The sequence below is a fragment of the Tursiops truncatus genome, chromosome 14 (genome assembly GCF_011762595.2).
Source record: "Tursiops truncatus isolate mTurTru1 chromosome 14, mTurTru1.mat.Y, whole genome shotgun sequence".
NCBI classification, from domain to species: Eukaryota; Metazoa; Chordata; class Mammalia; order Artiodactyla; family Delphinidae; genus Tursiops; species Tursiops truncatus.
This window is the reverse complement of record NC_047047.1, coordinates 38,326,139-38,344,619: the sequence shown is the minus strand read 5'-3', so window position 1 is coordinate 38,344,619 and position 18,481 is coordinate 38,326,139. Positions and strand designations below refer to the sequence as shown.

Genomic DNA, 18,481 nt, shown 5'->3' with positions numbered 1-18,481 from the left:
AACAGGTGAATACCGTAATTTAATCTTGGCTTCAGTTTGGAGGGGAACAGGGAACCTACCTGCCCTGTCCACTAAGTTTATATGTTAATCCCCCGAGCTCTGGGGAAAAGTTTTTAAATTGGTGTAAAGGCTTTTTCTGCCCTTCCGAATGTGTAGAGAAGAAAGAGCTGGGAAGGGTTGCTGAGATCCCTAACTTCAGGCAGTTAAGACGCCTCCCAGGAAAGCTGTTGATTGCTGCCTTGCTTGGTGTGACTCATCAAAGCGCCCAGAGCAACGGCTCTTCCAATGAAGCTAGCAGGATTTTAATGCAAGAAAATACTTGAAGATGCAGGGGCCCACAAACACAAACCAGGAAATTCAGATACTTGGAATTGGAGTTGCTCTCAGGGGCAAACTCATCTAATCAATGGGCTCTTGAATTGCTTAAATCATGTCCAGGACTTTACATATTATTCTAGATAAAGAAAAATGAATAGGCACCTGCCTTGTCCCTCCTTTGCACCAAATTCATATTTTTAGGCAATTAATTGTACAAACAAAATATCTGCATCAGCAATAGAAATTTCACAGTAGAAACACTGAGGGCTTGCACTAAAATTCAGTGCTGAATGAACTGGGTAGCAAAATAAAACAGAAAGCAATCCTTTTTCTTTGAGGAGACAACAAATTATGGATGTAAGCAAAAGATGCTAGACGGCGTCCTCTGACACCCCTAACATGGAGTGGTAGAGACCACCCTGTCACAGAGAACTGAAGAAAAGCAGGTTGAGAGGCCTGTTAGGAATTGTAACACTTGGGTGCCCCTCCCTCGTTGACATCCTTGGTGACAGGCTGAGGCCCCAGTGAGGCACAAACTAGTCATCCAAGCATAAAACCTTAAAGAGTAAGGTCCTTTTCCCAGAGACACTACACACATTGATAAAAACGTGGTTTCACTATGACTACCTCCCCCATTCCACTCTGTCCTCCCCCACAATTCAATTCGATAACAAAATATTACTACGTATCTGAAATGTCATTGTTGCCCACTTCTTTTCCTTTTTATTTCATCTGGATCTAATGTCCTACTATTAAAATTTTGCTTGGGGACCTGTCTTAGTTCAGGCTGTTATAACAAGATACCATAGGTTTGGTGTCTTAAACCGCAGAAATTTTTTTCTCACTGTCCTGGGGGCTGGGAAGTTCAGGATCGGGGTACCAGCAGATTTGGTGTCTGGTGAGGGCACTCTTACTAGCTTGCAGATGTCAATCTTCTCATTGTATCCTCATAAAGCAGAAAGCAAAGAGAGAAAGCAAGCTTCTTCCTGTTTCTTTTTCTAAGGGTACTAATCCCATCATGAGGACTCCACCCTAGTTCTAACCTTTGAATTGGAGAGTGAGGGGCACAAACAATCAGAACCTATATCAATTTCTGACAGTATCCAACTCCTATTTGTTCAAAGTCAACTGAGCAATATTGGACATGAATCCGTGGAGAACAAATTCAACCATATATTTTATTTTTGTTGTTCAAAGTAGGGAGTTTTGTTGTTCAAAGTAGGGAGGTTGCCACCAACATGGTTGCCACCTATCATGCAACAGGGCTTGAGGTGAATTCCACATGGTCATTCAGCTTGAGTTAAGGAACACTCTTTAATGGGGAAACTTACAAGCCAAGGGTCAGGAAGAGAAGATGGCATGGTCTCAGGTCTTCCCATTATCCTAGAGAGAGGGATGCTATGGCTAGGTGCTGTGTGTATTCCAGGAGAGGGACATGTCCCTTGAGATGATACTTTCTTAGAGTAAAATTGTGAAAGGGCAGCCTTGTCAGAATGTGGAAACAGAGACTAGAGCCAGCGTGACTGAGTTTAGGTGCCAGCTGCCCAATACCTGGGGATCTCAGGGGCCCTTAAGAAGTTGCAGCCCAGGACTTCCCTGGTGGCGCAGTGGTTAAGAATCCGACTGCCAATGCAGGAGACATGGGTTTGAGCCCTGGTCCGGGAAGAGCCCACAAGCCATGGGGCCACTAAGCCCGTGTGCCACAACTACTGAACCTGTGCTCTAGAGCCCAAGAGCCACAACTACTGAGCCCGCATGCCACAACTACTGAAGCCCACATGCCACAACTACTGAAGCCCACATGCCTAGAGGACATGCTCCACAACAAGAGAAGCCACCACAATGAGAAGCCCACGCACCACAACGAAGAGTAGCCCCCGCTTGCCGCAACTAGAGAAAGCCCACATGCAGCAGTGAAGACCCAACACAGCCAAATAAATAAAATAGTTAAGGTTTAAAAAAAAAAAGAGAAGTTGTAGCCCCTTCTGTTAGGGGTAGAAATCTATCCTAGGAAGCTAAGTTTGGGCATAGCCCATCCTGCTGGCAGAAGGGGAGACCCTAGTCCTTTCTGGCATGATATGTGGGCAACCTCAGTACTAGCTCCCAAGGTCATTTTGGGATGATCATACTCTTCTATTCATTTTTCAAAGAGTGTTAGTAATAACCTGCTAATGGCCAGTGTAAACAGTACCGTGCTACAACAATCTGCTAGGTAAAGGAAGTACTTAGATTTAATGGAAGATTGTTCAAAGATGGAAAACTTTTATTGAGTACTTGTATTACATTCAGACACATCAGAATATTAAGTTACAGGGAGAAGGCAAAATGGAGATAGCCTATCAATTGGGGCAAAAAGATGAAGATACGATGAGATGAAGAAAGATATAAGAAAGAATAATACTTGAAATAAATTAATTTGACAAATATTTATTGAACACCTGTGCTAAGTTCTGAGGATGAGCAGGTGAGCAAGACAGATATGGCCCCTACTTGTCCTACAGACAAGTAAACAGCCCAATATATCTTAAAAAGCTAAAATATTAATTTTTAAAGAGTTTTTCCTGAATTACTTGTACTAACATTTTAAAACTCTCTCAAGGTGAAACCCTATTTACCTGAATGAACCGAAAAAAAAAAAAAAAGCTGATTGATAAACAGAAGCGATAATAAATTTTAAAGTAGAAATAAATTTTACCTAATCTTTTAAAAAGATTCAGAAAAGTTTTTGAATGTTTATTTTATTCCAGACATATTTTAGGAAAAGACTGTCATACAAAGGCCTATTTAGGGAGAATTTTTAATGTTCAAAAATAAGAATCTTACAAGTGTCCAAGACCCTTCAGGTAACAATAAAGCAACAGTTACCAAGCTTTCAAGGAAATGTTATTATCAAATAGAAGGGCATTTTCAAATATGCCAGAACTAAGAACACATACCCCCTTTATGAATAAGCTATTTCAAGACACATTCTAGAGCAAGAGATGATCAAAAGAAAAAATTCAAGCATAGGGAAGTTGCAGCTGGAAGAGACTGGCAATAGTACTGAAAACATTTCATTTGTAGGGATGAGACTTGATAATTGGTGTAAATACACTTATAACCCCCCCAAAAAAGACAAAAAAATATGAATAGGCAAGCCTCACAGAAAGAAATACAATACAAATGGCTGGTAAAATATGAAAGATGATCACTTTCACCACTGATCAGAAATATGCAAGTTGAAATCACAAAGAAATACCACTTTCCAACCTATTATATTAATTTAAAAGAATTCTTTTTGAATACTAACAGAGGAATCAGCTTGACAGAGGAACCTATTGGCCAAATTTGGGACAATTTTAGCATCAAAAGAACAATGGCTGTAATTGATTGAAAAACACTGACTATACAAGAAACCATGAGTCCATAAGATACTCAAAGAAAAAAAAAGTAAGAATAATAAAACAATCAGGCAAGCAAAGAAAATAAATAAAAACTTCTTTGCAGGTGACCATTACACCAAGTTCTTACTCTGAAAGGGACAGGAATATTTTTCATTTGCAATAGTAATTGTATCACAGGGTGACCTAATAGTCCTAGTTGATGAGGAAAAGCACTTCTTTCAAGAAAAATGCCAGCTATGAATGTAGACAAAATTTGAAAATCACAATTTGCAACCCCTAAGGACATAATTAAGTCAAGAATTATCAGTGAATGCTAAAACTACTAGGTAAAAGTTTGATAGAGAGCTGGATCTTCACCTGGTGCCAAAAGTATCACCTCACAGATCACTAGCTAGTTCCAAGATGATTGTCACCACATAAACCCAGTGGTCAATCTTAATATCGCCAACAATGGAATAACCAGAGCTTCATTATGTGACTCCTAGTTACACCATTATGTGATGCAGTGTTTAACCTGAATCTAACTAAGACATCAGTGTCAACTTCCAATAATAAAAAATATGGGGGTTATTGTTAAATGACAATCAGAAAAATCCAGAAATTAGGACAGTCTAGGGGAACAACTATCCTGGTCTTTCCAAGTCAGTGTCATAGGAAAAATAAAAAGCTGGAGGGTTTAAGAGGGAGATAAGGAGGGATAGGAAAAGGAGTGTCTGTTCTAGATTAAAGTACACTTCAGAGACCCAACAACCAAATGCAATCATAGTTCTTGATTGGATTCTAATATGAACAAACTTACTGCAAAGACATTTTGGGGACAAGTGGGGGAAACTTGGGTGTGTTGATATTATTGTGGTTCTGTAGGGAAGTGTTCTTATTTAGATATGCATATCAGAACATTTAGGAGTGAGGTGGGGGTGGGGGAATTGGACAGTCAAAAGGTACAAACTTCCAGTTACAGGACAACTAAGTACTAGGGATGTAATGTACAACATGATAAATACAATTAACATTGCTGTATGTTATATATGAAAGATAAGAAAGTAAATCCTGAGTTCTCACCAAAAGAAAAAAATTTTTGCTATTTCTTTAAATTTGTATCTATATGAGATGACAGATGGTCACTAAACCTACTGTGATAATCACTTCATGATGTATGTGTTGGGTTGGCCAAAAAGATCAAGTTTTTCCATAAGACGTTACAGAAGACGAAATTTTTGGCCAACCCAATAAATCAAATCATTATGCTCTACACCTTAAACTTACAGAGTGCTATTTGTCAATTATATCTCAACAAAACTGGAGGAAAAAAAATATTAGGAGTGAAATATTTAGGAGTCACAATGTCTATATTTAAAAAAACTTCAATTTAAAAAAAGTGAAACATATGACAAAATGTTAAAGTAATTATTAAATCTAAGTGATAGGTATATGGCTTTATTCTACTACTCTCTCTACTTTTCTGCACATTTATAATTTTCATAATAAGGATAGAAAGCATTTTTAATATCTAGCATTTGTGAAGGTTTAAGGAAATAGACCATGTCATACACATTGTTGGTTAGAGTGTAAATTGGTATAACCTTCTTAGGGGATAATTTGGAATATATAAATTTTATTTTATTTATTTATTTATTATTGAAATATAGTTGATTTACAATGTTGTGTTAGTTTCATGTGTACAGCAAAGTGATTCAGTTATACATATATGTATAAATTAGATTCTTTTTTTAGATTATTTTCTAAATATAAATTTAGAAAATTTCTAAATTGAGTATAGTTCCCTGTGTTGTATAGTAGGTCCTTGCTGTTTAATATCTATTTTATATACAGTAATTTGTATCTGCTAATCCCAAACTCCTAATTTACCCCTCCCCCCTTTCCCCTTTGGTAACCATAAGTTTGTTTTCTATGTTTGTGAGTCTATTTCTGTTTTGTAAGTTCATTTTTATCATTTTTTATTATTTTAAAAATATTTATTTATTTATTTGGCTGCGCCAAGTCTTACTTACAGCACGCGGGATCTTTAGTTGTGGCATGTGAACTATTAGTTGCGGCAGGTGGGGATCTAGTTCCCTAACCAGGGATCGAACCCCGGCCCCCTGCATTGAGAGTGCAGAGTCTTAGCCACTGGACCACCAGGAAAGTCCCATTTGTATCATTGTTTTAGATTCTGTGATATGTTTTCGATATCATATTTGTCTTTCTCTGTCTGATAAATTTTATTTTTAAATATACATACCCTTTGACATAGTAATCCCATCATTAAGAATCTATTAATGACTAGTGATACAAGTGTAGAGGATATATGTATAAGGATGTTTACTATAGCATTATTTATAATATAAACAAATCTGAGACAAATGAACCAGTGAAATGGTTAAATATATTTTGACAAATATTACATATTATTTATGACAAAGAATACCATATTACTGTGAAAAAGTAGGTGTGTACTTCCTATATTGGTTTGCTAGTGCTTCCATAAGAAAGTAACACAGACTAGGTAGGAGGCTTAAACAACAAAGATTTATTTTCTCACAGTTCTGGAGGCTAGAAATCTGAGACATGTCAGCAGGGTTGGTTTCTTCTGAGGCCTCTCTCCTTGGCTTGTAAATGGCAGTCTTCTCCTGTGCTTTCACATGGCCTTTCCTCTGTGCCATCTGTGTCCAAATTTCCTCTTCTTATAAGGACATCAGTCGTACTAGAGTAGGGGCCACACTAATGACCTTATTTAAACTCTTCAAATATAGTCACATTCTTGGGTGCTGGAAAATAGAACTTCAACATATGAAATTTTGGGGACACAATTCAGTCCATAACATTTACTAACATAGAAAGATGCTCATGATTTTTTTGGTTAAAAAAAAAAAGGAGCAGGACAACATGTGCAGTATGACCCCTTTATTTATTTTTCAAAATTAAAAAACAATAAAATCAAAACCTCTGGTACATGTTTATATGCGGTTTGGGTTATATCGAAAACATTCTGGAAGGATAGATACCCAGCTGTTAATAATGGTTCCCTGGGGAGTAAAAATGGAGTTAGGAATGGAAGGGAGGGAGAGATTTCCACTCTTTCTTTTCTTTTTCTTTTTTTTTTTTTTTTACAAACATGGGTTACATTTGTGTTTTTTTTTGTTTTGTTTTTTTTGATGTGGACCATTTTTAAAGTCTTTATTGAATTTGTTACAATATTGCTTCTGTTTTATGTTTTGGTTTTTTTGACCATGAGGCATATGGGATCTTAGCACCTCCTGCATTGGGATCAGGGATCGACTGACCAGGGATTGAGCCCACACCCCCTGCATTGGAAGGCAAGTCTTAACCACTGGACCGCCAGGGAAGTCCCATGGGTTACATTTGTAATTGGAAAATTTTAGCTTAAAAAGTACAGCTACAATGTAGACCACCGCCCCCCCCACACACAAAGGAAAACATATTCTTCCTTGAAAGAAAGTGTCCTTATTGAAATGGGGGTTGGGGACTGGCATTCAATCCCAGGTAGATTAACAAAGATGGGGAAAATGGGGAGAAACAAATAAAAATGAGGCAAACTACAAATAACACGTAAAACAGAATTAAAAAGTATTGTTCTGATGTTGACTTTGATAATTACATAAATAAAGGCTTAAAGCTGTCTTTGAAACACTTTAGGATTTCCTTGAACTAGTAGAATTGAAAGCAGAGTTTACCTTTCTTCCAAATTCCTGCAGCAGGTAAGAGCAAACAAAGCATTGTATACAGAGAAAAAAGCAAAACAAAAGCATTCTATAAGAGAAAAGAAAGAAAGGCAAGAAGGAAAAGAAATATTTCAAAATTAAATACATAAACAAAGAGAAAAATTAGGAGATAAGAGTTATGGCAATCAATGTAAATAAGAGTTAGATTTATTGAATCCTATGTTCCTGGCGCTGAGCTAAGGACTCTGCCCTGTGCAGGTAACAGAATCAACCTGCAACTCTTTCTGGCTTTGGGGTTTGAAACGAGGCTGAGCCCTGAAGAGAACTCTATGCAACTAGTAACAAATGTCTTGGTTAGAAACCTTGAGGAAAGGAGACTTTCTGTCTCCCAGTCTGGCAAGATTCCCTAAACTGTTGGGGAGATGGGGAGAGGTGGGAGAAGAATTAGCCCTGTGATGCTTCTGGGCTGAGACCACAAGCCCTTCCAATGAGCCCTAGACAAAACCTAGAGGCAGCAGGGACCCTCGAGGCCCATGTGCCAAGAGAACAGGAAGGTGCTTTTACCAGGGCCCAGGGCCAGATGTACGCAATTTGCCCTAACTCCTCCATCAGCGAATACCCTGTTCCAGGAAGCCACTATTGACCATCCCAGCCCTCAAGTTTAGGCAGCCTGCTTTAGGCCTCCCTAAATGCCCTGACCCCATCTTATCACGGACCATACCATATTTTAATCTTTGTATATGCTTGTTCTCCTTCACTAGACTGTGAATTCTCAAGAGTGGGAATTAAGTATCTCCTGTGCCTGACACATAGTAGGCGATTTAGTTCTACAACAGAAGAATATCACTTATATTTGACTGTTTCCTCACTAAACTCTAAACTCCATAAAATTAAAGAATATACATCTGGTTTTATGCACAATTAAATCACTGGAGCCTCACACAGTGCTTGGGACAGATTAGATTATCAATAAATATTTTTGAATGATTAATTCTGTCTTCTCTATGATTCTATCTTCTCTATCTACTGTGTCACGTTCCAAGAAAAAGCATCTTCTTGACATTCTTTTCCTTGTAACGACTTAGTGTTTTAAATTGTTTCTGCCCTTTAACGTTTTAAAATTTGTCATCATTTTCCCGTTTTCATCCTCACACTCACATGGCACATGATCTCCACTATTTGAAAGTGTGCGATTTTGATTCAGCCTTGTATTTATCCTCCTATTGCAAACTGCCAGCCTTCCTATCAACCTCCGTTACCTAACTGCTAGAATGCCATGAACCAGGGGCGGTACTTAGAGGTGAACAGTTAGCTTCCAATTTACAAGCTTGCTTCTCTCCGGGGTAACTGCAAAGTCACACGTTCCTGGGTGTGACCTTTTCACGACATAATCTCCTCCACGAGTGGGTTAATTAGATTATGTATGACTATAACCGATTAAATTAAAAGTGTGGTATAATGGAAGAGTTAAAATAGTATTCGCTGGGCAAGGTTGTGGAGTTTTTAAAAATATATGATATAGGCTTTCATAAGAGAATAAGAGAAACAAGGAAAACATGTTCCAAATTACCTTCCAAGCAGTTAGTCTGGATTGACAGTCCCACTGACAAAGGAGGGGACCAAACGCTCCTTCGCACCGGTGTCGGCAGCCGCAGCCGGCGCCTCTGTGGGCGGGGCCACCGGAGCCTCCAGGGACGCAAAGGGAGAGGGGGCGGGGTCAAGGCGGGTCCAGGCCTTCAGGGGCGGGTCCTCAGCGGGCGAGGGGCAGGCTGGGAAGAGGCGCCATATTGGCGTCGGCCGCGCTGTATTGTCATAAATAGAGCCGGTTTTCTGGTGTTTTCACTACTCGGTTGGATGCCTCGGCCGTAGTAAGTGAGACAGTGAGCGAGCAAGCGAGCTACAAGCGAGCGGAGGAAAGTGGACAGGAGGAGAAGGGAAGAGCAAGAACAGGACTCCAGAGCGAAAGACTCGCCGGTGAGGGAGGCGCAGGAAGCGATGAAAGAGATGTCTGCGTAAGTGGTGGGGGCCGGCGGTTGGGGGCGAGGCATAACGGGGTGGGCTGGGGTGGCCGGCCTGGCACCCGTTTCTGTTCCCTGCCCCTCGCGCCGTGCCCTGAGCTCTCTCAATGGTCTCCTTCCCCTCTCGCGGCCGTTTGGCAAGGGCACCTCCCCTACACCCGGCGGCTCACCTGGTCACCGCTGCACAGACTCGGGGACTGCAGGAGTCCCCATCTGCCCCTGGCTGCCCTACCTCTGAGGACGCCCCCAGACAAGGTTGCGGCGGAAGAGAGGCGCGTGTGTCCGTGGGGAGAAATTGTCGGTTACTCTCCTGCCCCCAGCGCTGTCTGAGCCGGTCTCTGCTCCTGTCTGCATTGGCGCAAATACCATCCCCCTCCCTCCCCCTCCTCCCTTCCTGACCGGCTGTCTCCACGTCTCCTGGAGTGAATGACCTATCCCAGCCCATGGGTTTCTCTTTCGTAATGACTATGGTCTCCCTGGTCTCCCCACCTATCCACAGTACATCTGCCGGTCTATACCTCCTGCTCATACTTTGATAAGTCAGAAACAGTGTCCGTGCTTGGCAAGATTTTGTTGTAGCTTCTTACATTTTAGTTTATTAGGAAATAATTTAAACATAAAGAAAAATGCAGAGAATAACATAAGCATCATTTGTGTAGCCACCATCCATCTCTCCCAAAGCATAACTTTCCGTGTGTGTGTGTGTGTGTGTGTGTGTGTGTGTACACACATATCTTTATTTAAAAGAAAACAAGCATACCGAATACATCTGAAGGATTCTGTTACCTTCTTCAGTGGTCCATCCACCTCCCTCTCCAGAGTTCCCCACAGTTCCAAATTTGATGCTTATTGCTGCATGTTTTTTTATGCTATTACTATACATGTATGTGTCCATAATCGGCATTGTTTTACTTGTTTTTAAGCTTTATATAACTAGTATCACACTTGTCATTCAACAACTTCTTTAGTACACATAATATCTTTGAGATTTGTCCATGATAGTATTTTCAGCTCTAATTAATTAGTACTACTGTATTGTATTCCATTTTAGGGATACACCCTAATTTAGTCCTTTTCCTGTTAGTGATTATTTTAGGTCATTTCTAAGTTTTTTTTTTTAATGTTACAGTGTGGCAGTGAACATTTTTGTACATGTCTCCTTGTACACTTGTACTAGACTTGCTCCAAGGGTGTTTACTTATAAGTGGAATTGATGAGTGGAAGGGAATGTGGAATTCTGTTGCTTGCCTTGTTTTCCTGTCTAGATGAGGGAGGTTCAGAATAATGGATTTGGAATTTCAGTGCTAGTAGGGACCTTGATAGTCAACTTTTTCAGCATATAGATAAGAAAGTGGGGCCCAAGGTAGCTGGTGTCATAGACTTCACTTAGACAATGAAGAAAACAATTAACTAGAGTGACAGAATGTTAGGACTATAAACTCTGATGCAAGCAAGGAATGTTAATGTATGTTTTGGGAACAAATCTAGTTGTGATTGCTTTTTAAAAGCTAGACTATTTCACTAGGACCTGCTAATGGGATGTTTTTGTTTCTTGCGGGGGGGGGGGGCATTGTTTTTACTTAGAGCTTTCTTTCAAGTGGCTGACTGCTTTTCAAAGACTGACTGTAGATGGTACTTGACTTAAGTCTGCAGGGTGTGTAGTGGAGGTGGCCCTGGCCCAGCTCCCATTCAGGCTCTTTGCATTTGAGCTGAGTGGTGTTGGTACAGCTGTCCTGATGCCAACACAGGCTGCTTTTGGCTTGAAAAGACATACTAACCATGAAAGCTTGAGGCAGTATGAATAGTCCTTCATCAACATAAGCACAAAATATCCTTTTTTCGTTAAAAAAAAAAGGCGGGGCTCCAACCATTAGTACTTACTAAACTTTTAAGGTAGCTAAAGTAATGAGTGGATTGAGAGATTTAATGTATCAGTATATGGTACTTTAAATTTTTTCTGCTGTTTCATTTTTCTTGAACAGAAACACCGTGCTGGAAAGCCAGCGTCAACAAAAGCATTATGGAATCACCTCTCCAATTAGCTTGGCATGTCCAAAAGAAATTGATCATATTTACACACAGAAATTAATTGATGCCATGAAACCATTTGGAGTATTTGAAGATGAGGAAGAATTGAACCACAGGTATGTCACTTAACAATGCAAAATATTTTATAGTACATTCTTTAATCATTAATTCTGTGAACATATATCAAGTACCAATTATGTCCCTGCCTAGGGATATAAAAATGACAAAATGAAGAGAAAACTTGGCCCTCCTGGAGTTTATATTTTAGTTGAAGGTTAGAGGAGGAAACTAACAATTAGCCAAGTAAGTAAAATAAATACAGTGTTGCACTTGACAAGTGCTGCTGAGAAGAATGAAGCTGGGAGAGGAGGTTGTCAGGGAAGGCCTCATTGACATTTGAGGGAAATTTTAAAGGTGAGAGAGGAGCTATGTGGGTATGAGGGAAGAGCATTCTAGGCAGAAGGCTTGAGGTGGGAGTGTACCTGGTATATTTAAGAAATAGACAGCAGGGTAGCCTAGGTATGTGAAGCAGAGTGAATAAGAAGGGAAATGTGGGCTTAAAGTAAATGAGGTGGGAAGGAGCTTGGAAGGAAAGGTCACTTAGGACCTTGAAAGCCATTTATAACGGTTTTGGCTTTTACTCTGAGTGAGATGGGAAGCTGTTAGGGTTTTGAGCAAAAGATTGACATGATTTACTCATGTTTAACATAGTCACTCCGGCTGCTTTACCGAGCATAGTCTGAAGGGGGGTCAAAGGCAGAAGCAGGGAAACTAGTTAGGAGGCTATTATAATAACCCAAGGAAAAACATGATGGTGGCCAGAACTAGGGATGGCAGTGGAAGTGATAAGAAGTAGTAGAATTCTGGATGTATTTTAAAAGTAGGGTGGTTTAATGACTGTGGAATGTGAGGGGGTGGGAGGGGAGGGGTCAAGGACGATGCCAAGATTTTTGGTCTCAGCATCTCGAAGGATGGGATTCCATTACCTGGGGAAGGCTGAAGGAGAAGCAGGTTCGGACAGATCAGGAATTCAGTTTTTCATGTGTTATCTTTGAGATGCCTAAACTCTTCTATCTTTCTTCTTTTTTTTTTTAAATCTGGATTTGGATATGCCATTGGTTGCAAGTTTGTTTTAATATCAAATTGCTTTTATTAAGTAAATTTTATAAAAATTAGCCAATAAATTATTTACCTGTTTTTATTATCCAAAAACTCATAACTGTCAGTGAGAGAATGCTAACCTCTATTATCACCACACTGAATTGATTTTATTCCATAGTAAGGCCAAGAAAGTTGACAGTTCAGTTGGCCTCTGCAGCTTTATTGAAGGTAATTTTGATTTTTTTATTAGGCTTTTTGAATTTTGAAAATAGCTCAAAGACCAAAATACTATCAATCACATTTATCGTCTCTTTGGAACTCTTAGGAACCTAAGAATGCCAAAGAGATGTGCCATGTGTCAACAGATGTGATAGCATTAGCACGTGTATAATATGCTTTTACTCTAGCACCAACACAAAGGTACTGCCTATATGTTTAATTACTTTTTAAAATAGTTTGTTTTTGGTGTGTGTTTGTTTTCATCTAAAGCATGTTATTTTTTATTATAGGCTGGTTGTTCTTGGTAAACTGAACAATTTAGTAAAAGAATGGATTTCTGAGGTCAGTGAGAGTAAGGTAAGACTCTAAACTAAATTGAATTCATAGTTTCATTATGTCCTGGTAGTAAGATGCAGAGTTGAGAATAATCAGAAATACATTAAAACTTTTTAGTATACTTGGAAATGAATTGGTGTAGATATTGAGTCCTAAATAAGTGAGGATTTACCCCAGAGGTAGCCAGTGTCTGACTGGAGTTCACATTAAATGTCTTGCTTGACTCACATGTAGTAGATCAAAATTTAACTACTGAGATTTTACTTTAAAAGCCAGATTTCAGACTTCTTGTGAAATACCAGGTCTGGCAGCACTGGGCCTTCCTTTGTGCAAGGCAGGAAGAGGCTTGAGTGGAATTGGGCTCCTCCCCTTCAGTGCTTCATGGTCCCCATCACTCCCTGCTCTCTCTGACACAGCAACTGTCAGTTATCAGTTTCTGTGTTTCTTATGTGTATACTTTCGTCATTTGCATTCCTGCCTGGCCCATGAGACATAGGAGTTTGCAAACCCTAATTTATACTTACACAACTTTTTCCCCCCTCTGGTAGCTTAACTATTTTTCTTCTAAAATCGATTACATTTTTCTTGCTTTCTTAGAGTATTTTGAGTATAATTGAATTCTCATTTGTCAGGGAATCATCACTATGAATATTATTTTACTGGCTGTAGTAAAATGAGGTGTAGGGCATGTTCAACTGGGTAATACTATTTGCCCCTTCACGAAGTGGCTCAAACTGTTGTATTTTAAATTTTAGGGTTGTTTTTTTTTTTTTTTACAGTTTTCCCATCTCTTAACAGCATTCAGCTGAAAGTTAATGGCTCACAGCAGTAGTGTCTCTCTCTGTCAAATCCCTTTCTGCCCACTAATCTGCATCAGTTTAGAAATTAGATAAACACCTGTTAGAATTCTTTCTTTTACAACTTTTATTATTTCCTTCTGTACTTATGATACATATATAAAATTGGTTCTTTTAAAAAATGGGCTCTGAATAAGGTTATGAGGGACTGTGCTAATCTACAATCATTGAGTTTAAATAAATGGTCTTTACGCTGTTTACTTTTGCTGCCAAATGACTATCTGGCTCATTTCTGAGCTCACAGCAGGGTTATCAATAGTAGAGGTTTTCAGTTAGGTTGAATTCTGAGCAGGTGAAATGCTAGTCATGAGTAATAAAAAAAAAAAAAAATCATGCTTGTTTCTCTGCTACTAGCTGATCAACTCCTTAAGAAATAAACCTTATTCACCTGTGCAACCTCAGGACCGAGCTCAGGGATTGAATAAATGTCAGCCCATAATTGCTATGGGTATGCAAACCAGATACACAACTTGCTAGAATTCTTTTAAAATCAGAGTATCAAGCTTTATGACTTCTTGTGTGGTCTTTATGTCAGCTGATGTGGTTGTGCTGAGGTCTTTGCTCCCATCCATATTCTAGGATACATCAAGGGAAGTCAAGTGTTAAACTATTCACAAAAGAGGCTAGATTACTTTATTGAGAGATACACCTAACTAATTTTCTTACTGTGTGGTTTTTTGCACCTAAAAGAAAAATCCAGTAGAATCTGTTCCAAGGTCAAAAGGTTTTTTTGTTTTTAATTATTTAAATTGCTTTTTCTCTCATTTCATTCACATCAGTGCTTTAATCTGCAAAGACCAGTAGCTGGTTTCCATTTAATTTCTAGGCATAAAACCATTGTTAAAAATTTGAGGCTTTGCCACTGTTTGGCATTTTTTAAGCAAAGAAAATAAAATATGTAATCATTTTAAAAATTTTAATTGGTTTTAACATCTTTATTTGCATAGATAAGGTGATTGGTCTTTTTTATATCATTATAATTCCCTTTCATTTATGCATATTTTAGTTTGAAAAATATCTGAAGGATTTGAGTTAGATCAAAGATCATTTTAGTATTCTACACACAGTTGGAATATTTAAAGTTTAAACAGTCCAGAACTCCAAGTCAAATCATTTTAGTTAAATACTGTGGTTTGTGGGGAAAATACTTTACTCTGTGATTCAGTTTATCACTTTCTCATAAATCAAGAAGAAATCATGCTTTTCAAAGTAGGAAGGTAAACTAAAAGGGGCTTCTCTATCCTTTTGATTTATGTTAGTCATCAATAATTTTATTAACTCTTTCTAGCTATTATTTGTGGTACTCTTGAAACATGTCCGTTAAACAGAAAATAACAAACATAATGTCCTGTTATGCAGATACTTTTAGTCAAGTTCATTAGCAGATATTACTCTCTGGAACTTGGACTGGGCATTTTGGGGAAATAGAAGTAGTAGACAGAGTTCTCACCTTCAAGGAATTCAAATATAGTTGAAGAGATGGAACTAACATACACAGAATAAAAAAAGTCAATAAATGTAGTATAAAAGTGGTTAAAGATAATAACAGTAGAGGAGCACAGGGGGAAAAAGGAGCTTGCTACAAGATGGATAATCAAAGAAAGCTTCATGAGGGAGGTGGAACTTGAAGTGATCTTTGAAAAATAGATGGTATTGAGATACCCAGAGAGGATGGCAAGCATTTGAGAGAAGGAAAATGGCAAATGCAATGGAAAGGAGACTAGGTTATGTAACGTGTTGGCAGTTGGAGCTTCAGAAGGGAATATTAGGAGACAAGGCAAGAAAGATCCTTAAGAGCATACTGTGGATGTCCTTGGGATCCAAGGATCAGAATCCGTAGAAGAATGCATTGGCAAGTTTTGAGCAGAAGAGTTATGTAATAGAGTTAATTTAAGAACACCAGCCAGTGAATTTTTAACAAAATGGAGTAAGAAATAAAGACTAATGGCAAGAGGGTAACTTATGATACTGTCAAATAGCACAGAATGGGAGTGGGTGGGGAGGAAGTGACATGTGAGGGATATAACCTAAGAATTGGTAAGCCAGGAAGAATAATAATGACTTATAGGTATGGGCAGTAAGGAAAATAAGGAACAAAAATAGAGAAATCAGGAGGTATACCTGGTTTATCATAGGAAGAATTTTTTGCTAGGTTTCAGGCATGTATACTGAAGTGGATCAGAAAGTCTGAGTGAAAATATCTGATGGGCAGTTAGAATTGGCTCTAGAGAGAGGTGAAAAGTAGCATTGTAATTCTGGTACAACCAAAAATATGTTAATTAAAGTTGTTAGATTAGGTCTCATAAGGAGATCATGTCAAGAATTACCCCACTTTCTGGCAGAAATATTACAGAGCTAGAATCAATAAGTTAAGCATATCTGTCACAAAAACTAAAGGGGAGATAGTATTAGTCAAGAGTATGATAACTGTAGAGAGCTGAAAGTGCATTAATTTGGTAGTTCCAAGTTCCTTGGTGACTTTTAAGTGATGGAGCCAAATCAGGTAATTTGGGGGGACAGGTAGGGTCAAGTGATAAAAAATGTTTTTCTTAAGATAGAGATGTGTGCATGTATGCTGGACACAAATTTGTCGTGTCTTTCCTCTGGAAATACCTTCATTACTTCAGCTGCAATCAAAAAAGCTCTGAAGTACTTTTACAAATGTCAGGTCACCAAACTTGACAAATGTAGTACATATCAGTAGCATTTAGGCAATTTTTTAAAATTGAGGTATAGTTTATTTACAATATTATATAAATTTCAGGTGTACAACATAGTGATTCTCAATTTTTAAAGGTTATATACTCCACTTATAGTTATTATAAAATATTGGCTATATTCCCTGTGCTATACAGTGTATCCTTGTAGCTTATTTATTTTATACATAGTAGTTTGTACCTCTTAATTCCCTACCCCTATCATGTCCCTCTCCCCACTAGTGACCACTAGTTAGTTCTCTGTATTTGTGAGTCTTTTTCTTTTTTGTTATATTCACTAGTTCGTTTTATTTTTTAGATTCTACATGTCAGTGATATCATACAGTGTTTGTCTTTCTCTGTCTGACTTATTTCACTAAGCATAATACCCTCGAAGTCCATCCACGTTGTTGCAAACGGCAAAATTTTATTCTTTTTTATGGCTGATATTCCATTCTGTATATATACTGCATCTTTATCCATTCATCTGTTGATGGACACTTAGTTTGCTTCCATGTCTTGGCTATTGTAAATAATGCTGCTATGAACATTAGGGTGCATATCTCTTTTCAAATTAATGTTTTCATTTTCTTTGGATATATACCCAGGAGTGTAATTGCTGGATCATGTGGTAGTTCTTTTTTTTTTTTAATTATTTATTATTTGGTTGTGCCGGGTCTTAGTTGCGGCAGGTGGGCTCCTTAGCTGCGGCTCAAAGGCTCCTTAATTGTGGCTTGCTGGCTCCTTAGTTGCGACGCATGGGCTCCTTAGTTGCGTCATGCAAACTCTTAGTTGCGGCATGCATGTGGAATCTAGTTCCCCGACCAGGGATCAAACCCAGGTCCCCTGCATTGGGAATGTGGAGTCTTAACCACTGCACCACCAGGGAAGTCCCTGGTAGTTCTGTTTTTAGTGTTTTTTTAGGAACCTTACTACTGTTTTCTACAGTGGTTGCACCAATATACATTCCCATCAATAGTCTACAAAGGTTCCCTTTTCTTCACATCCTTGTCAACATGTATTAGAGCATTTAGACAATTTTAATGCTAAATAATTTGAACAATTGAATGCCTTAAAAATTTTTTTATTTTATTTTAGAATCTCCCACCTTCTGTTGTGGCTACTGTTGGTGGAAAAATTTTCACCTTTGGCTCCTATAGGCTTGGAGTACACACCAAAGGTAATTGCTTTTCTATGTTTTACTGGTAAGAACTTGCAATAACAAACTTATTTGTTGTTCATAATCAGAAAATACAGAGGAAAAAATTCCCATTATCTCACTACTAGAGTACTATATTATTTCCTGTACTCATCTTACGTAGTTTCTTCTGTACATATGTTTGTGTATACAAAAATGTAATACATATTCAATATACTGTTCTTGATAATAAATACTTTGATTTGCAGGAGCTGACATTGATGCACTTTGTGTTGCTCCAAGACATGTGGAGAGATCTGATTTTTTTCAGTCTTTTTTTGAAAAATTGAAACATCAAGATGGCATTAGAAACTTAAGAGTAAGTATCCTCTCGTATTTAATATTTTGAATTTGTTAACAGATAACTGCAAAAGCTAGGGCTTATGATGGTTGATGTATTTCTTAAGAAGTTGCTGTATCTTGTTAAAATAACAGTAATGACTAAAAACATGGGCTTTTTAGTTATACACACCTGTGTTGAATCTAGAATCTACCACATATTAGCTTGTGGATTTTGGTCAAGTTACCTATTCTCTCTGAGGCTCAGTTTCCTTAGCTATCAAATGAAGATCTAGTGATAACATTCTTATAAAGTTTTTTGGAGGATTGATGAGATAATTTACATAAATCATTTACTATAATAT

The 18,481-nt window shown here is 38.3% G+C and overlaps 1 protein-coding gene across 4 annotated transcripts in view; it reads left to right on the top strand.

The window, feature by feature from the left end:
* Nucleotides 1-9,256: 9,256 nt before the first annotated feature.
* Nucleotides 9,257-18,481, top strand: part of PAPOLG (poly(A) polymerase gamma) — a 32,776-nt gene continuing 23,551 nt past the window's right edge. For 3 of the 4 annotated variants that reach the window (XM_019942756.3, XM_019942757.3, XM_073791356.1), the window contains exons 1-5: nt 9,257-9,396; nt 11,385-11,546; nt 13,041-13,107; nt 17,738-17,819; nt 18,047-18,156. In XM_019942756.3, the coding sequence (XP_019798315.1) occupies nt 9,380-9,396; nt 11,385-11,546; nt 13,041-13,107; nt 17,738-17,819; nt 18,047-18,156 (438 nt within the window). In that variant the 5' untranslated portion in view covers nt 9,257-9,379. The remainder of the gene's footprint in view (nt 9,397-11,384; nt 11,547-13,040; nt 13,108-17,737; nt 17,820-18,046; nt 18,157-18,481) is intronic. The other variant, XM_033838485.2, reaches the window with a different exon arrangement.